This window comes from Saccopteryx leptura, chromosome X, assembly GCF_036850995.1.
Source record: "Saccopteryx leptura isolate mSacLep1 chromosome X, mSacLep1_pri_phased_curated, whole genome shotgun sequence".
NCBI lineage: Eukaryota > Metazoa > Chordata > Mammalia > Chiroptera > Emballonuridae > Saccopteryx > Saccopteryx leptura.
The window spans coordinates 1,187,955-1,209,397 of NC_089516.1; the positions used below are offsets into that span (position 1 = coordinate 1,187,955).

General features: G+C 48.6%; 1 protein-coding gene across 1 annotated transcript in view; it reads right to left on the bottom strand.

Moving 5' to 3' along the window:
- The window catches only part of PRKX (protein kinase cAMP-dependent X-linked catalytic subunit), an 81,277-nt gene that overhangs the window by 16,987 nt on the left and 42,847 nt on the right, over positions 1-21,443 (bottom strand). The window contains exons 3-4 of the mRNA XM_066356232.1: positions 17,837-18,100; positions 137-256 (exon numbers count right to left, since the gene is read on the bottom strand). Of these exons, the coding sequence (XP_066212329.1) occupies positions 137-256; positions 17,837-18,100 (384 nt within the window). The remainder of the gene's footprint in view (positions 1-136; positions 257-17,836; positions 18,101-21,443) is intronic.

A 21,443-nucleotide genomic window follows, 5' to 3' on the forward strand; every position in this document is an offset into this window, starting at 1 on the left:
AAAAGCAAACAACAACAACAAAAAAAAACTGTTCCACCCCAACGCACCTTTCGAACCAGGGCAACCGAGCAGGGGGGCGGACATGTTGGATGGAGGGCACGTCCTGACATTTCCCCGCCCGCCAACCTTTACTCACCCTGAAAGCATCTCGAAGATGAGGATCCCCAGCGCCCACCAGTCCACCGCTCGCCCGTGGCCCTTGCTCTGGATGACTTCGGGGGCCAGGTACTCGGGTGTTCCACAGAGGGTCCACGTCCTGGGGGGACAGAAAGCCATGGGTAAAACCTCAGCCCTGCTGGGCCAGGGCACGGGGACCCGTTAGAAGCATCGGTGATAGAATTATCTTGCTGCTCCCCTCCCGAAAGTAACATAAAATAATAACGAATGCCCACTGGAACGGAAATATTAAAAAAAAAACAACAACAAAGAATTCAGGGCTTAGAAAGCTGCATGTTCCTATCAAGAATCAGTGTGTGGCCTGACCTGTGGTGGCGCAGTGGATAAAGTGTCGACCTGGAAATGCTGAGGTCGCCGGTTCGAAACCCTGGGCTTGCCTGGTCAAGGCACATATGGGAGTTGATGCTTCCTGCTCCTCCCCCTTCTCTCTCTCTCTCTGTCTCTCCCTCTCCTCTCTAAAATGAATAAATAAATAATTTAAAAAAAAGAATCAGTTTGTTATTTTTTTTTTAAAGATTATATTTATTGCCTCACCAGGCGGTGGCGCAGTGGATAGAGCATCGAACTGGGATGCGGAGGACCCAGGTTCCAGACCCTGAGGTCATCAGCTTGAGCACGGGCTCATTGCGTTTGAGCAAAGCTCCCCAGCTTGGACCCAAGGTCGCTGGCTTGAGCAAGGGGTTACTCGGTCTGCTGAAGGCCCGCGGTCAAGGCACATATGAGAAAGCAATCAATGAACAACTAAGGTGTCGCAACGAAAAAACTGATGATTGATGCTTCTCATCTCTCTCCATTCTAGTCTGTCTGCCCCTATCTATCCCCCTCTCTGTCCCTGTAAAAAAATATATATACATATTTATTGATTTTAGAGAGAACGAGAAAAAAAGAGAGAGAAGAGGGAGGAGCAGAAAGCATCAACTCATAGTAGTTTCTGTCTCGTATGCGCCTTGACCGGGCAAGCCCAAGGTCTCTAATCGCCGACCTCAGCGTTCTAGGTCAACATTTTATCCACTGCACCACCAACACAGGTCAGGCAATAATCACTTTAAATGTGAATAGATTTAAATGCTGGATAAGTAAAGAAGACTCATATATATATATATGAGTGTATATATAAATATATATATATATGTTGTCTATAAGAGCCCAGCTCAAACTTGGTCGAGTAGCTCTGTTGGTTAAAACACCATCCTGCAACATCAAGATTGTGGGTTCGATCCCCGGTCAGGGCCCATACGAACACCAACCAATGAATGCCTAAATGAGTGGAACAATATATCAATGTTTCTCTCCCTCTCGCTCTCTCAAATCAATAAATTAAAAAAAAAAAAATTTAAAAAGGAGACCCACTTCAGAACGAACAACATAAGAACATACTTGAAGATTTTTGTTAATTAAGTAAAATGGTCACCAAAGGTAATTATCTTGTTAAAAAAAAAGGAAATTGAATTAATGCCTAAGTTGCCAAAACAACAAAAATAAGCAAACCAACAAAAAACACCCAATACAACAAAATCCGAGTCCTTGGGGGGGGGGGGGGGGGAGCGGAACACCACAGGAGTGCCCTAATGTTACAATCCTGTTCCCTGAGCTTGTTACAATAACCCACTAAGAATGCTACAATCACTTGACTCCATGTGTGGATGACATCACAGCTGAGTCACTCTCCCCAGCCCTTTGATAGACAGTAACTTTGTTTCCTGTTCCCCTGAAAACACACTGAGCCCTAACAGAAGGTCACTCCCTGTCTGTCCTGTGGGCGTGGTTACTCTCCTTGATACTGTTGTTGACCATGGTTACTCTGTATCCAGGTAACGGGCAGTGCTTGTCTGCCTAGAAAGTGACAGTTTAAAAAAAAAAGGTTGGCTGTGGGTTTGTCATAGACGTCCTTTATCATGCTGAGGTATGTTTTCTGTATTCCCACTTTGCTGAGAGTTTTGATCATGAATGGGTGCTGGATTTTATCAAATGCTTTTTCTGCGTCTATTAAAATTATCATGTGGTTTTTCTCCTTCCTTTTGTTTATGTGATGAATCACATTGATTGAGTTACGAATATGGTACCAGCCTTGCCTCCCCCAGAATAAATCCCACTTGATCATGATGTATGATTTTTTTCATGTATTGCTGGATCCGGTTTGAAAAAAAAAAAAAAAAGAAATAAATGCACCCCCATGTTTATGGCAGCCTTGTTCACAATAGCGAAGATCTGGAAACAGCCCAAGTGTCCGTCAGTGGACGAGTGGATTAAAAAGCTGTGGTACATATATACAATGGAATAGTATGGGGCTATGAAAAAGAAGAAAATGTTACCTTTTGCAACAATATGGAGGGACTTGGAAACTATTATGTTGAGTGAAATAAGCCAGGCAGAAAAAGAAAAATATCATCTGACCTCACTCTTTTGCAGAATGCAAGGAATAATGAGAACTGAGAAACGGAATAGAGACAGAGGAGGGATCAAAGGGACCAGAGGAAAAGAGGACAGAGGGAAAGGGGATGAGAGGATGGGATAAACCTGAAGGGAAGGGGGGAGGGTGCTACGGGGAGGGGGGCAAGAGAGATGTTGAGGGGAATAGGGGGGAGGGGAGAGGCATTCGGGGTGACTCTAGAATCTATGTAAAGACAATAAATTAAATTAAAAAATAATTAAATACAAAAAAAAGATTGAAACCTTCCGTCATTAACTGCATCTCGCCTTGAACAAGCCCCATGCCGGCTCGATTTGCATGAATCGGCTAAGAATTTCGTCCTCTGAGGGGAAACACACAAGCTATAAATAACCCAAGCAAAGCAACGGCTGGCCATGTTTTTGAGGGTTCCCTGTCACATTAATTGCACCTGAGGCTTCTCACATTAAGGGACGCGGGCCCGTGGGGGTTTGTCAGGGGGCAGAGAACTTCCAAAAGGATCTTCTCTGCAGATTGGAGCAAAATTAAATAAAATAATATAAAATAAAATGAGCTTCTGGCGCCACCTAGAGGACAGCCGGCTAAAAGCAAGACATTGTGAACAGCCCAGCGGGGACCCCCAGGGAGGGTGGATCTTTCTGGTTATTTGGTTGGTTTTTGTTACTTTTCATTGCGATCACGCCTTCCCTGGGCTGCCTCGGGTCTCTCTCTCTCTCTCTCTCTCTCTCTTTAGAATTGTTTTTTTTTACAGAGACGGAGAAAGAGTTAGAGGGACAGATAGGGACAGACAGGCAGGAACAAAGAGAGATGAGAAGCATCAATCATCAATTCTTCGTTGTGACACCTTAGTTGTTCATTGATTGCTTTCTCATATGTGCCTTGACCAGGGGGGCTACAGCAGAGCGAGTGACCCCTTGCTCGAGCCAGTGACCTTGTGTCCAAGCTGGTGAGCTTTTGCTCAAACCAGATGAGCCCGCGCTCAAGCCGGCGACCTCGGGGTCTTGAACCTGGGTCCTCCGCATCCCAGTCCGACGCTCTATCCACTGCGCCGCTGCCCAGTCAGGCAACTGTGTCTCTTTTTTTTTCACAACAGAGAGAGAAAAGGTTTCTTCTCCTTCTATACGAAAAATTTGCTTTACACGTAACGAGCTGCCACATTTCATGAAAATGTATGGACGTGTGACATTTCTGCGGAAATCTCGAAAATGTTTCTGCTTTGCGGAAAGTGCCAACCCGGTTTGTCTGCCTTTCCTCCTCGTTTGTCCAACGCGATCTGGGGGGGGACTCTGCTGTCAAAAACATCCCCTGGGAACAGGCAGAGGGGGTAGAGACATCCTGAGATGAGATGGATTATAGCCCAGTTGTTGATTTGAAAGTCGCCGACAGGGAGTGTTAAACCTTCTCTTCACAAGAACCTAGTTGTAACTAGTCCAGTGGCGGGTTAGTTACAATAATTAAATCAACTAGATTTTATTCTGCGAGCTATTTTGTAGTACGTACCTATACAGAATCATTATGGTTTATTCCGGAAACTAATAGAATGTTATACTGATCACAGCTCAGTTTATCCGGGAACTAATAGACTGTGATACTGATCACAGCTCAGTTTATCTGGAAACTAATAGATCACAACTCAGTTTATCCGGAAACTAATACAATGTGATACGGATCACAGCTCAGTTTATCCGGGAACTAATAGAATGTGATATTGATCGCAGCTCAGTTTATCCGGGAACTAACAATGTGATACTGATCACAGCTCAGTTTATCCGGAAACTAACAGAATGTGATACTGATCACAGCTCAGTTTATCTGGAAACTAATAGAATGTGATACTGATCACAGCTCAGTTTATCCGGAAACTAATAGAATGTGATACCGATCACAGCTCAGTTTATCTGGAAACTAATAGAATGTGATACCGATCACAGCTCAGTTTATCCAGGAACTGATAGAATGTTATACTGATCACAGCTCAGTTTATCTGGAAACTAATAGAATGTGATACTGATCACAGCTCAGTTTATCCGGAAACTAATAGAATGTGATACCGATCACAGCTCAGTTTATCCGGGAACTGATAGAATGTTATACTGGTCACAGCTCAGTTTATCCGGGAACTAACAGAATGTGATACTGATCACAGCTCAGTTTATCCGGGAACTAATAGAATGTGATACTGATCACAGCTCAGTTTATCCGGAAACTAATAGAATGTGATACTGATCACAGCTCAGTTTATCCGGAAACTAATAGAATGTGATAATGATCACAGCTCAGTTTATCGGGGAACTAATAGAATGGGATACTGATCACAGCTCAGTTTATCGGGGAACTAATAGAATGGGATACTGATCACAGCTCAGTTTATCCGGGAACTAATAGAATGTGATACTGAATACTGATCACAGCTCAGTTTATTGGGGAACTAATAGAATGTGATATTGATCACAGCTCAGTTTATCCGGGAACTAATAGAATATAATATTGATCACAGCTCAGTTTATCCGGAAAATAATAGAATGTGATACTGATCACAGCTCAGTTGATCCGGGAACTAATAGAATGTGATACTGATCACAGCTCAGTTTATCCGGAAACTAATAGAATGTGATACTGATCACAGCTCAGTTTATCTGGAAACTAATAGAATGTGATACTGATCGCAGCTCAGTTGATCCGGGAACTAATAGAATGTGATACTGATCACAGCTCAGTTTATCCGGAGACTAATAGAATGTGATACTGATCACAGCTCAGTTGATCCGAGAACTAATAGAATATGATACTGATCACAGCTCAGTTTATCCGGAAAGTAATAGAATGTGATAGTGATCACAGCTCAGTTGATCCGGGAACTAATAGGATGTGATACTGATCACAGCTCAGTTTATCCGGGAACTAATAGGATGTGATACTGATCACAGCTCAGTTTATCCGGGAACTAATAGGATGTGATACTGATCACAGCTCAGTTTATCCGGGAACTAATAGAATGTGATACTGATCACAGCTCAGTTTATCCGGGAACTAATAGAATGTGATACTGATCGCAGCTCAGTTGATCCGGGAACTGATAGAATGTGATACCGATCACAGCTCAGTTTATCCGGAAACTAATAGACTGTGATACCGATCACAGCTCAGTTTATCAGGAAACTAATAGAATGTGATACCGATCACAGCTCAGTTTATCCGGGAACTAATACGATGTGATACTGATCACAGCTCAGTTTATCCGGGAACTAATAGAATGTGATACTGATCGCAGCTCAGTTTATCAGGGAACTAACAGAATGTGATACTGATCGCAGCTCAGTTTATCGGGGAACTAATAGAATGGGATACTGATCACAGCTCAGTTTATCCGGGAACTAATAGAATGTGATACTGAATACTGATCACAGCTCAGTTTATCGGGGAACTAATAGAATGTGATATTGATCACAGCTCAGTTTATCCAGGAACTAATAGAATGTGATGCCAATCACAGCTCAGTTTATCTGGAAACTAACAGAATGTGATACCGATCACAGCTCAGTTTATCCGGGAACTAATAGAATGTGATACTGATCACAGCTCAGTTTATCACTGAAACTAATAGAATGTGATACTGATGATCACAGCTCAGTTTATCCGAGAACTAATAGAATATGATATTGATCACAGCTCAGTTTATTCGGAAACTAATAGAATGTGATACTGATCACAGCTCAGTTGATCCGGGAACTAATAGGATGTGATACTGATCACAGCTCAGTTTATCCGGGAACTAATAGGATGTGATACTGATCACAGCTCAGTTTATCTGGGAACTAATAGAATGTGATACTGATCACAGCTCAGCTTATCCGGGAACTAATAGAATGTGATACTGATCACAGCTCAGTTTATCCGGAAACTAATAGAATGTGATACCGATCACAGCTCAGTTTATCCGGAAACTAATAGACTGTGATACCGATCGCAGCTCACTTTATCCGGAAACTAATAGAATGTGATACCGATCGCAGCTCAGTTTATCCGGGAACTAATAGAATGTGATACTGATCACAGCTCAGTTTATCCGGAAACTAATAGAATGTGATACTGATCGCAGCTCACTTTATCCGGAAACTAATAGAATGTGATACCGATCGCAGCTCAGTTTATCCGGGAACTAATAGAATGTGATACCGATCACAGCTCAGTTTATCCGGAAACTAATAGAATGTTATACTGATCACAGCTCAGTTTATCCGGGAACTAATAGAATGTTATACTGATCACAGCTCAGTTGATCCGGAAACTAATAGAATGTGATACTGATCACAGCTCAGTTGATCCGGGAACTAATAGAATGTGATACTGATCACAGCTCAGTTTATCACTGAAACTAATAGAATGTGATACTGATCACAGCTCAGTTTATCCGGGAACTGATAGAATGTTATACTGATCACAGCTCAGTTTTTTCAGAAACTAACAGAATGTTATACTGATCACAGCTCATTTTATTCAGAAACTAATAGAATGTTATACTGATCACAGCTCAGTTGAAAAGAGAAAAGAGTCATCAACGGATAAATGGATGAATAGAACGGGGTCTGTGCTCAGTGGACTAGTACGCAGCCATGAACAGGAGGGAAGCTCTGGCTCAGGTTACAACCTGGATGGACCTTGAACACACGCTACTCAGAGAAGCCAGACTCACGAGGTCACAGAACGTGTGACTCTGTTTATGTGAAATACCCAGACCTGGCAAATCCAGAGAGAGAAAGTGGGTCAGTGGTTCTCAGGGACTGGGGAGAACTGCTCACGGGGATGGGGTCATCGTCTTCTGGAGTGATGAGAATGTTCGGGAATCAAACGCAGAGGATGGCAGCACGAGATTTCAACGGTGCTAAATGCCACTGGCTTGTTTACTGGAAAATGGTCCGAATTCTGAGTTTTATGGTACACGACTGTCATCACCATCTTCTTCACAATAGTCAAGATGTAAAAGGTTCCATAGGCCCTGGCCGGTTGGCTCAGTGGTAGAGCGTCAGCCTGGCATGCTAGAGTCCCGGGTTCGATTCCCGGCTAGGGCACACAGGAGAAGTGCCTTCTTCTCCACTCTTCCCCCTCTCCTTCCTCTCTGTCTCTCTCTTCCCCTCCCGCAGCCAAGGCTACATTGGAGCAAAGATGGTCCAGGTGCTGAGGATGGCTCTATGGCCTCTGCCTCAGGCGCTAGAATGGCTCTGGTTGCAACAGAGCGACGCCCCAGATGGACAGAGCATCGCCCCCTGGTGGGCATGCCGGGTGGATCCCAGTCGGGCACATGCGGGAGTCTGTCTGACTGCCTCCTGTTTCCAACTTCAGAAAAAAAAATAAAAATAAAAAAAATAAAAAATCTTTAAAAAGGCTCCATGAACACGCATGAATATTACTCGGCCATGAAAAAGGGGGAGAGCTCGCCATTAGCAACAATGTGGATGGATTCTGCATCCGATACGCTGATAAGTGAAATAAGCCTGACACAGAAAGACAGGTCCTGGAAGATCCCACTTAGGTGAGAATCTGGAATGGTAAAACTCATGGAAACGGGCGAGGGGGTGTGGGGGCAGAGGGGGAGATGTCGGTCCAAGGACATCACTTTCAGTTGTAAGACGTTTACCTTCCGGGCAATCGGACGCGCGGCGAGGTGAGTAGGGTTTGAAATAGCGTCTTCTACACTGGGAATCTGCTAGGGTGTCGCCGATCATGTGAGGAGGCGTTTGTGTCAATGAACTTGACTCCAGTCACGGCTTCCCAGCAGACGTCAGATCGGCACGCTGTCCGCACAGGACCGTGCACACAAGGTGGCCTGCCTGCAGCTGGGAGCCTAGCTCCTCGCTGATGTGAAGACCCAGGCGAAGGCAGACGCCGGTAACTCTATCTGCCTCGGGGTACCGTATCCCCAACTTAACACTTAGAAAGGTGAGTCCCTCTTCTCTGGCTCCTTCCTGGGGTCAGGAGTGCAGGCTGGCCACGTGTCCAGTGTCTACGTAGCCCCAGGCAGCTTGAGACCCTGTGAAAGTGGAGGCCTCCTACCAAAAGCTCCAACTCTTCTGGATACATATATATATATATATATATATATATATATATATATATATATATATGAAGGCCCCACACTCATAAGCTCTCTCAACTTGTATTAATTACCTCCTTGAATTACCTCTCCAATACAGTCGTGTTTGGGGTTAAAGATTCAATACTATGATTCTGGAAGGACACAATTTAGTCCACAACAATAGTGACAGTGGTCATAATTATGAGAGTGATGATGATGATGATGGTGGTGATGATGGTGGTGATGTGATGGTTATTATGATGTTGGTGATGGTGATGATGATGTTGATGGTGGTGATGATGATGGTGATGGTGGTCATAATTATGATGATTATGGTGATGGTGGTGATAATGATAATGCTGGTCATGATGGTGGTGGGGATGGTGGTGATGATGGTGATGATGGTGATGATGATGGGAATGGTGGTGATGATGCTGATGGTGGTGATGATGATGGTGATGGTGGTCATAATTATGATGATGATTATGGTGACGGTGATGATGATGGTAATGATGGTCATGATGGTGGTGATGATGGTGATGATGAGATATATATATATGGGATATATATATATCCCAGAATATTTATATCTATATCTATGTCTATATCTATGTCTATATCTATATCTATACCTATCTATCTATAGATACATATATCTATATATCTATATCATATATCTATAATCCTTGGGGTTAAAGATTCAATAGATATATAGATAGATAGATAGACAGATAGATATCTCAGAAGAGGTGAGAATTGCTATAAAGAGTATCCGACTGCAGTGGATACAGACTAGAGAGCCCGGGGTATAACAGGGAGACCACTGGTGGGTGGCGACCGTGAATTATCCATGACCCCGGTTTTATCTCCTTTTCCTCCCCCAGAGAATGCAAGGGGACACCCGTCCCTCTCCGACTGCCCACGGCTATCAGTTCCACTAGGGCAGGGGTGGGGGGACCATGGAAGCCAAGGACAGGCGGGATTCTGTGTAGAGCAGAGATGTTGCAAGTTTGTGCGTCCTTAGTTTCCCACTCGCCTGTCATGCCATCTGTACCAGGTGAACTGCGATTCTCCCCAAAAAAGTCCTCAGCCCCAGTGCGTATAAAGAGGCTTTTATCTGGGAATAGGATCTTGCACAGCTAATCAGGGTAAGAAGAGGTCCAATGGATGGTGGCGAGAATGGAAAAGAAAGATAAAGACAGAGACAGAAAGAAAGAGAGACACCTCTCAGTTGTGTCATGTAACGACACAGTAAGAAGGACTACCTAAAATCCAGGAAGAGAACCCCCCCCCCAGGAATGGGCCAGCACCTCGATCTTGGACATTGAGCCTGCAGAACTCTGAGAAACAAATTTGCCCCAAGGTCATCAATCCTATGGGATGAAGGCCCCACACTCATCAGCTCTCTCAGCTTGTATTAATTACCTCCTTGAATTACCTCTCCTAATACAGTCGTGTTTGGGGTTAAAGATTCAATACTATGATTCTGGAAGGACACAATTTAGTCCACAACAATAGTGACGGTGGTCATAATTATGATGGTGATGATGAGGATGGTGATGATGGTGATGGTGGTGGTGATGATGATGGTGATGATGGTGATGGTGGTGATGATGATGGTGACGGTGGTCATAATTATGATGATGATTATGGTGACGGTGGTGATGATGGTGATGATGATGGGGATGGTGGTGATGATGATGTTGATGGTGGTGATGATGGTGATGGTGGTCATAATTATGATGATTATGGTGACGGTGATGATGATGGTAATGATGGTCATGATGGTGGTGGGGATGGTGGGGATGATGGTGATGGTGGTGATGATGATAGTGATGGTGGTCATAATTATGATGATGATTATGGTGACGGTGATGATGATGGTAATGATGGTCATGATGGTGGTGGTGATGGTGGTGATGATGGTGATGATGGTGGTGATGATAGTGATGATGGTGATGGTGATGTGATGGTTATTATGATGTTGGTGATGGTGATGATGGTGATGGTGACGATGGTGATGGTGACGATGGCGATGATGGTGATGGTAATAATGATGATGGTGATGTGATGGTTATGATGTTGGTGATGGTGGTGGTGATGGTGGTGATGATGGTGATGATGATGGGGATGGTGGTGATGATGATGATGGTGGTGATGATGGTGATCATAATTATGATGATTATGGTGACGGTGATGATGATGGTAATGATGGTGGTGGGGATGGTGGGGATGATGGTGATGGTGGTGATGATGACAGTGATGGTGGTCATAATTATGATGATGATTATGGTGACGGTGATGATGATGGTAATGATGGTCATGATGGTGGTGGTGATGGTGGTGATGATGGTGATAGTGATGGTAGCGATGATGGTGATGATGGTGGTGATGGTGGTGATGATGATGATGGTGATGATGGTGATGGTAGTGATGATGATGGTTATGGTGGTGATGATGGTGATGGTGGTGATGATGATGGTGATGGTGGTCATAATTATGATGATGATTATGGTGACGGTGGTGATGATGGTGGTGGTGATGGTGGTGATGATGGTGATGATGATGGGGATGGTGGTGATGATGTTGATGGTGGTGATGATGGTGATGGTGATCATAATTATGATGATTATGGTGACGGTGATGATGATGGTATGATGGTGGTGGGGATGGTGGGGATGATGGTGATGGTGGTGATGATGATAGTGATGGTGGTCATAATTATGATGATGATTATGGTGACGGTGATGATGATGGTAATGATGGTCATGATGGTGGTGGTGATGGTGGTGATGATGGTGATAGTGATGGTAGCGATGATGGTGATGATGGTGGTGATGGTGGTGATGATAGTGATGATGGTGATGGTGATGTGATGGTTATTATGATGTTGGTGATGGTGATGATGGTGATGGTGACGATGGCGATGATGGTGATGGTAATAATGATGATGGTGATGTGATGGTTATGATGTTGGTGATGATGATGGTGATGGTGATGTGATGGTTATTATGATGAAGGTGATGGTGGTGACTGTTGACGGTGACTGTGCTATGACATTGACACTGACAATCATAATCACAACAACAACGAGAATAGAAACGACAGTGAGGATAGAGATGATAAAGTCATCGGCACCTCCTGTCTCTCTTGATGATAATCGTGGGACAGAAACTGTCCTCAGGACTCTGTAATGAGCAGGCTCCACCAATCTCAGCAACAGCTCCGTGAAGCAGGAGGCATGTTCCTCATTGCTCAGATGAGCAAAGCAGAGCATGCAAAGGCCACAACAGCCCATGCTCACCACCTGCGCGGTATCCTGGGTCCAACAGACACCAGTCACCTACCACACACCTTCCAGCCCTAGCCACTATGTTCTTAATGGTGTCAGGTCAATACACCCTTCCTCACCGTGCAGATAAACATAAATTCGCCCGGTTAGGAGGGTATATTGTACCCTGACACCCTTATGAAAAATAGATATCTATGAGAAACTCACTTCTCTACATTGTATGCTCAAAAATATTATTTGAGGGGAAGTCTTTCTATTTTTTTATTATTTCCATCTATTTTGTGGTGACCCCTGGGGTCTTTGGTGAATTACTGGCCACTTTCAGATGCAGAAGTCGTGACTGCTATCTAAATCGTCGAGACCAGAAGAAAGCTGTTTCGATGTGTCGGTGAGGACCTCAGAAGAGTTTTTTAGGCAGGCCAAGAGGAACCCATGAAAAGGTAAAGAAAAAAAAAAGAAAAGAAAAGATTTAAAAAAGAAAACTTTGCAAGCAACAGGACCCAGGACTAGGAAAACAAAGTCTTCTGTCTTTGGGAAAGGAACATATCAAGATAGTAATGAGGTCTTCGATCCAAAGATTCAACTCGCTCGTTAAGTTCATTAATGCCTTGTTGCTAGCTGCTATACTGAGTTCATTCCTTTAATCGCAAATGGACATCATGGGTTAATCGGACAGGGCTATGGTGCGCCCAGCTGCTCATCAATTGAATCGGCGAGAGATTTTTCTTCACTGGAATCAGACGTCCCAATTAAATGAATTAAAAAATAAACCCAGGGTATAGAGCCTATACCACCGGCGGCCAGTAGGGGGCAGCACGGGTGTTTCCAAACCAAGTTGAATTCAAAATTAATCAACCAATAAGGTCCTCGCTCTACTACAGAAAAGCACCTCCTTTTTATCTGTTTTAGTCTTTAAAAAATGTAATCAATGGGATCCTCTAAGGGAAAAGGAGTTTGAAGGACGGCCCCTTTCTACGAATCACCAGAGATGTGTAATTTAGGGTGAAACGGCCCCAAATCAAGGTTCCTCATCCACCCGGAGGTTTCTAGCACGTGAGGAACACAGTCACCTTGTTAAAAGGTGTGTCCCTACCGTCTGATACGGGAACCACGGGCCACATGCAGCTATTGACCACCTGAAATGTACTGAGGGGGTGAGATTTCTTTTGTTTTGTTTTTGTGTGACAGAGACAGAGAGAGAGGGACAGACAGGGACAGACAGACAGGAACGGAGGAAGATGAGAAGCATCAATTTTTTGTTGTGACACCTTAGATGTTCATTGATTGCTTTCTCATATGTGCCTTGACCAGGGGGCTACAGCAGACCGAGTAAACCCCTTGCTCGAGCCAGCGACCTTGGGTCCAAGCTGGTGAGCTTTGCTCAAACCAGATGAGCCCGTGCTCAAGCTGGCGACCTCGGGGTCTCGAACCTGGGTCCTCCGCATCCCAGTCCGACACTCTATCCACTGTGCCACCGCCGGGGTAGGCAAGGGCGTGAGATTTTAATCTGATTTCATTCCTTAAAAACATTTAAATGTGACACTCGATCCAGTTCCCTAAAAAGAAAGTTTCAGGATTTTTGGAGGGCTTGCGCATGACAATCGACTTTGCAACTGTCCATGTCAGGGAACCAGGAGTTTCTGATGAAACTGTATCCCCCTCACGGACACGCCCTGTGGACATGAAAAGGCCACAGGACTTCCCAGAACTCGGTGGTGGAAGTTCGTGCAAAGGCCAGACTTTTCCGAGGACTGTGTGTCAGTCAGAACGACCGTGCGTGAGCCACGTGGAATTAAAGACACCATGTCGGTCACATCGGCGGCGGCGTCTGTTTTAACGCTGTAAATAAAACCAGATCGCTCGAAAACACAAACACCATGAGGGTCCGGAGAAGCAGACATTTTCAGAACGTGCAGGACTCAAACTGATCGGGGTGGCGATTTAAGGAATGCGTGTTCTTGTCACCGGCAGCGGGCTGGGCTGACATCAGAGGGGATGCAGCGCCCCGCCCCCCGGGGGAGGAGTCTCCGCGCCCCGCCCCCCGGGGGGAGGAGTCTCTGGCTCCGTCCGGGCGTGCGTCTATTTTTAAAGACACGCTATTCGGCACCAGGATATTCGGTGGGCCGCTTGGGACAGGAGAAAGAAAAAGCTTATGTTTTAATCAGGGGACAGGAACCACAAGAAGAGCGAGTGTGGAAAGGAAAGCGAGATAACCCCAAAATGAAAAAAAAAAAAAAGAAACCAGCGAACTAAGAAGTAATACGAAGGAGAGAAAAATGTCACCATTGATAAGAAGCAAGTTTTACCTCCTAAACCTTACACGCTTGCGTCTCTCTCATTCCTTTGACCTAAATACTCTGGGATTGCGTTCAAAACAAAGGTTTAGATGCCAAGAGAAACCCCCCTGCCCTCCGCCACCCACCAGTGCTATATGTTAGGGGTCTCCCTGGCTTAAATGCACGGGGCTTGACGTAGGGAGAGTGTTCCGTCGCCTCTGTTTAGGGCAGAGGTGGTCAACCTGGTCTCTACTGCCCCCTAGTGGTGGTCAGCCTGGTCCCTACCGCCCCCTAGTGGTGGTCAGCTTGGTCCCTACCGCCCCTAGTGGTGGTCAACCTGGTTTCTACCACCGCCTAGTGGTGGTCAGCCTGGTCTCTACCGCCCCCTAGTGGTGATCAGCCTGGTCCCTACCGCCACCTAGTGGTGGTCAACATGGTCCCTACCGCCCCCTAGTGGTGGTCAACCTGGTCCCTACCGTCCCCTAGTGGTAGTCAACCCGGTCCCTACCGCCCCCTAGTGGTGGTCAACCTGGTCCCTACCGCCCCCTAGTGGTGGTCAACCCGGTCCCTACCGCACCCTAGTGGTGGTCAACCTGGTCCCTACCACCCACTGGTGGGTGTTCCAGCTTTCATGGTGGGCGGTAGCAGAGCAACCAAAGTATAAATAAAAAGATAGATTGAACTAGAGTACGTTGTTTTATAAAGATTGATTCTGCCAAATGTAGCAAAAATCCGACATAAAGTACTTGGTAAGTAATTATTTTATGCTTTCACTTGCTGTCACTCTGCTTAATAAATCCTATAAAGTAAAATGACTTCCCTACTTTATAAATCATCATGACTGTGGAACCGGTGGGCGGTGAGAAAATGTTACTACTCACAGAGATACAGAAGTGGGCTCTAGGTATAAAAAGGTTGACTACCCCTGGGTTAGGGAATGGGGTGCATAGTGTTCATTGACTGAACTTCCGGTATTAAAAGCACCTCGCATGCAAGGAATAAACCCGGCTTGATCGTGGCACAAAGTCTTGTCTGTCTGTGTATTGCTACACCCCCTTGGCTACCATTTTGCTGAGGATTTCTGCCGTGCACCTGGAGCCAATATCAAATGTCCACGGTAACTGGCACTCAGTTATAATTATGCACATCAGTGATCACCATTATTATTATTATTATTTTGTCCGTTGAATAAAACAGTCTGGATCATCCGGGTAAAGGAAGCCAGGTTGTATTTTATCTTGAACGAGGTAAAGGCTTTTATTTTAGACGGTTATTCTCAATAACGCCGCCCCTGCCTGCGGTGCTCACTGGTAGCGGTGAAAACGGTTGTCCACCTGATTCCGTTTTTGGAAAAATTAAGCTTCAACTCCAACGTAGACGGGAGTTGAATCTACGTTACCGTTTCAGAATTAATCAGAAACGCAAATGGGTATTTGGGTAAAGCGCGTTAGCGGACATTTATCTGCCCGAGAAAACACTGAAACTGGTCTTCTCTTTATGCACCCAGTGGACCTTTCTTGTGTTTTGTTGTTATAAGAAATAAAAAGCCAAAGACAATTAAAAAAAGAAAGAAAATTACATATAGATGGCCTCGCTATCTTTACATAAGTATTCCGTTCTTGTAGAAGGTGGTGAGTTAAAAAATTCAGCTCTGAGTGCAGAAGTCCCGGGTTCGATTCCTGGCCAGGGCACACAGAAGAAGCATCCATCTGCTTCTCCACCCCTCCCCCTCTCCTTCCTCTCTGTCTCTCTCTTCCCCTCCCGCAGCCGAGGCTCCATTGGAGCAAAGTTAGCCCGGGCGCTGAGGATGGCTCCTTGGCCTCTGCCTCAGGCGCTAGGATGGCTCTGGTTGCAACAGAGCAACACCCCAGATGGACAGAGCATCGCCCCCTGGTGGGCGTGCCGGGTGGATCCTGGTCGGGCATATGCAGGAGTCTGTCTGACTGCCTCCCCGTTTCCAATTTCAGAAAAATCCAAAAAAAAAAAAAAAAAAAGATAAAAATATTTACGTGTAAGCCACACGCACTAATTGAGAAAGGACCAGAAGACCACATGGCACCATTTGGGAAGCCATCCCAGAGATGGGCCAGGGAACCTCGCTGCGGAGACCTGAGGGTTGAAAAGTCTGTCGCAGACGAAAGGCGGAGAGAATGCCCCCTGTCTTCACAGAGTCTGTGCCCGTGTGACTTCAATTAAAATAAAAGAAGAAGAAGATCTAACTTGAGATCCATCGCCTGACACCTGTCGGGACGGCTCTCGGCAAAAACACAAGAAACGGCATGAGCCCGGGGCGGGGGTGTGGGGAGAGGGGGGAACCCGCCCGCACTGCTGCTGGGAATGCAGACTGCTGCAGCCGCTGTGGAAAACAGGACGGAGATTCCTCAGAAAATCAGATACAGCCCTGGCCAGTTGGCTCAGCGGTAGAGCGTCGGCCTGGCGTGTAGAAGTCCCGGGTTCGATTCCCAGCCAGGGCACACAGAAGAAGCACCCATCTGCTTCTCCACCCCTCCCCCTCTCCCTCCTCTCTGTCTCTCTCTTCCCCTCCCGCAGCCGAGGCTCCATTGGAGCAAAGATGGCCCGAGCGCTGGGGATGGCTCCTTGGCCTCTGCCCCAGGCGCTAGAGCGGCTCTGGTCATGGCAGAGCGACGCCCCTGAGGGGCAGAGCATCGCCCCCTGGTGGGCAGAGCTTCACTCCTGGTGGGCGTGCCGGGTGGATCCTGGTCGGGCGCATGCAAGAGTCTGTCTGACTGTCTCTCCCCGTTTCCAGCTTCAGAAAAATACAACAACAACAAAAACTAATAATAGAAAATCAGATACAGAGCTGTCACAGGACCCGGCGATCCCAAGTCCGAGGATGCGTCCGACGGAAAAGAAAACAGGATTTCAAAGAGTTATCCGCACCCTCCCCCCCTCATGTTCACCTGCAGAATTACTCACAGGAGCCCAAACACAGAAGCAATCTGGTTATCCATGGATAGATGAGTGCATCATCATAATAATAACAGTAATAAAAGAGGGGTACGATATGGCAGGGGTCCCCAAACTACGGCCCGCGGGCCGCATGCGGCCCCCTGAGGCCGTTTATCCGGCCCCCGCCGCACTTCCGGAAGGGGCACCTCCTTCATTGGTGGTCAGTGAGAGGAGCATAGTTCCCATTGAAATACTGGTCAGTTTGTTGATTTAAATTGACTTGTTCTTTATTTTAAATATTGTATTTGCTCCGGTTTTGTTTTGTTTTTTTACTTTAAAATAAGATCTGTGCAGTGTGCACAGGGATTTGCTCATAGTTTTTTTAATAGTCCGGCCCTCCAACGGTCTGAGGGACAGTGAACTGGCCCCCTGTGTAAAAAGTTTGGGGACCCCGGCTATATGGCATACGTATTGTACATGTTGTGGGAGCATCAGAAATTCTGTGAGTTGAGACCACGTGGGTGGCCCCAGAAGGCAGTGTGCTAAGTGAGAGAAATCAGACAAAGTCCAATGCCCCGTGGTCTCAGTTATCGGTGGAAAATCTTAGACGGAGCAGGAAAGACTTGCAGACACAGAGCGTAGGTGGTCAGGGGGTAGGGCTGGGGGTGAGGTACATGGGGGGGGACCCGGTCACTCACTTGTCCACCAGCTTCTTGGCGAAGCCGAAGTCGGTGAGCTTGATGTGGCCGTCCCGGTCCAGGAGGATGTTCTCGGGCTTCAGGTCGCGGTAGACGATCTCCCGGGAGTGCAGGTACTCGAGGGCGCACACGATCTCGGCCGCGTAGAACAGCCCCGCGCTGCTGGAGAAGCGGCCGCGGTTCCGCAGGTAGCTGAACAGCTCCCCGCCCGGCACGAACTCCATCAGCATGTAGAGGAAGTGGTCGTCGTGGCAGGTCCAGAACCTGGGCATGGGCACAAGGGGGGGCGCGGGCGCTCAGGGGTGGGCAGGGTGCACACTGAGGCACAGGTGGGCGTGGGTGCTCGGAGCTGGGTAGGGTGCACACTAAGGCACAGGTGGGCACAGGTGCTTGGAGGTGGGCAGGAGAAACACTAAGGCACAGGTGGGCACGGGTGCTCAGGGGTGGGCAGGGTGCACACTAAGACACAGGTGGGCATGGATGCTCAGAGCTGGGCAGGATGCATACAGAGGCACAGGTGGGCACGGCCGCTCAGGTGTGGGCAGGGTGCACACTAAGGCACAGGTGGGCGTGGGCGCTCGGAGCTGGGCAGGGTGCACACTAAGGCACAGGTGGGCATGGATGCTCAGAGCTGGGCAGGGTGCACACTAAGGCACAGGTGGGCATGGATGCTCGGAGCTGGGCAGGGTGCACACTAAGGCACAGGTGGGCATGGATGCTCAGAGGTGGGCAGGGTGCACACTAAGGCACAGGTGGGCATGGATGCTCAGAGGTGGGCAGGGTGGACACTGAGGCACAGGTGGGCATGGATGCTCGGAGGTGGGCAGGGTGCACACTAAGGCACAGGTGGGCATGGATGCTCAGAGGTGGGCAGGGTGGACACTAAGGCACAGGTGGGCATGGATGCTCGGAGGTGGGCAGGGTGCACACTAAGGCACAGGTGGGCATGGATGCTCGGAGCTGGGCAGGGTGCACACTAAGGCACAGGTGGGCATGGATGCTCGGAGGTGGGCAGGGTGCACACTAAGGCACAGGTGGGCATGGATGCTCGGAGGTGGGCAGGGTGCACACTAAGGCACAGGTGGGCATGGATGCTCGGAGGTGGGCAGGGTGCACACTAAGGCACAGGTGGGCATGGATGCTCGGAGGTGGGCAGGGTGCACACTAAGGCACAGGTGGGCATGGATGCTCGGAGCTGGGCAGGGTGCACACTAAGGCACAGGTGGGCATGGATGCTCGGAGGTGGGCAGGGTGCACACTAAGGCACAGGTGGGCATGGATGCTCGGAGGTGGGCAGGGTGCACACTAAGGCACAGGTGGGCATGGATGCTCGGAGGTGGGCAGGGTGCACACTAAGGCACAGGTGGGCATGGATGCTCGGAGGTGGGCAGGGTGCACACTGAGGCACAGCTGGGCACAGGCGCTCAGAGGTGGGCAGGAATGCACATTAGCAGCAGGCGCACTTTCAGTAGGTGTGAGGCTGTGCACACACAGGAGGCGGATGCTGAGATCGGTCTCATTTCTCCATGTTACGATTCGCTTGGACAGATGTCGCAGCCGCATTTGAAAACCTGGCAGTGTTGGCAGTGATGTACCGTGTATAGATAGACACACGCTAAGACGCGGGCATCCTTGCTCCAGGTAGGAAGCTTTGAGAACGGACAATAAAGGCGTGTTTTGATCATGAACCCCGACGGCTTGCGAGGGGCTGAATTCGGTTCATAAACCCATGGATTTTAACCCTAACGCCGGGGACCTCAGAGCGGCGCTGTGTTCAGAGACGCATCTATAAAGAGGGGATTCAGTTACAGTGAGGTCACTAAGGAGGGTCCTGACCCCACAGGACTGGGGTCTCTATAAGAAGAGGAGGTGAAGACACAGACACACACAGAGGGACGGCCGTGTGAAGACCCGGGGAGGAGACACGGACACACACAGAGGGACGGCCGTGTGAGGACCCGGGGAGGAGACACAGACACATACAGAGGGACGGCCGTGTGAGGACCCGGGGAGGAGACACAGACACACACACAGAGGGACGGCTGTGTGAGGACCCGGGGAGGAGACACAGACACACACACAGAGGGACGGCCGTGTGAGGACCCGGGGAGGGGAGGAGACACAGACACACACACAGAGGGACGGCTGTGTGAGGACCCGGGGAGGAGACACAGACACACACAGAGGGACGGCCGTGTGAGGACCCAGGGAGGAGACAGACACACACAGAAGGACGGCCGTGTGAGGACCCGGGGAGGAGACACAGACACACACAGAGGGACGGCCGTGTGAGGACCCGGGGAGGAGACACAGACACACACACAGAGGGACGGCCGTGTGAGGACCCGGGGAGGAGACACAGACACACACAGAGGGACGGCCGTGTGAGGACCCGGGGAGGTGACACAGACACACACAGAGGGACGGGCGTGCGGGGACCCAGGGAGGAGACACAGACACACACAGAGGGACGGCCATGTGAGGACCCGGGGAGGAGACACAGACACACACAGAAAGACGGCCGTGTGAGGACCCGGGGAGGAGACGCAGACACACACAGAGGGACGGCCGTGTGAGGACCCGGGGAGGAGACGCAGACACACACAGAGGGACGGCCGTGTGAGGACCCGGGGAGGAGACGCAGACACACACAGAGGGACGGCCGTGTGAGGACCCGGGGAGGAGACACAGACACACACAGAGGGACGGCCGTGTGAGGACCCGGAGAGGAGACACAGACACACACAGAGGGACGGCCATGTGAGGACCCAGGGAGGAGACACAGACACACACAGAGGGACGGCCATGTGAGGACCCGGGGAGGAGACAGAGACACACACAGAGGGACGGCCGTGTGAGGACCCGGGGAGGAGACACAGACACACACAGAGGGACCTCAGGGGGAACCCAGCCCTGCCCGCACCTGGGTCTCAGACTCCAGTCCCCAGAACTGGAGGACATATAAACCTCTGTCTTTTATGACATTTGCTTTGGCACCCCCGGCCCGAGCATATACCCAGTGGGGGACACTTTCAGGGACCACGCCCAGTTCAGTCGGCCTGTCGTCCTGATGGCTGGAAATTTACAGTAAATGAGCCGGCCGGCTGCCAAACACCTCCCGGCCGATGGAGCCCATTAAACAGCCCATCGTGAGAGGCTTCTAAGCCATTACGGGCGGGAGAATTGCCCGGGAGCGCTGGAGAGAAGCATCTCGCCTTTCCAAGGCGCCGATGAGCTCAGTTAACGGAAGGAGAGGCCGCTGTGAGTGAGGGCTCAAGGAGGAGAAAAGAAATAGTAATAATAAAAATAAAGCGAGCGTTGGACAGACAAAGAGAGGGGGGAAAACGGCCAGTCCTGTGCGTTCGTCAGAAATCTTGGGGGCAGGAAGAGAAATGAGGATGGAGACGGAGTGTTTGCCCATCAGGGACGCAGGGGACGCGGAGAGATGGGAGGTTTGGAAACACGGAGCCCGTTTCTGAGAGGATTCAGGGACACAGGGACCCAGAAGAGCCACCAGGGACGTTCTCTGAGCAGAACGGACCAGGGGTGGACGGAACACAGAAGCCAAGACCGAGGCAGCCGCAGGAATGTCACTTGGGGCTCTGGA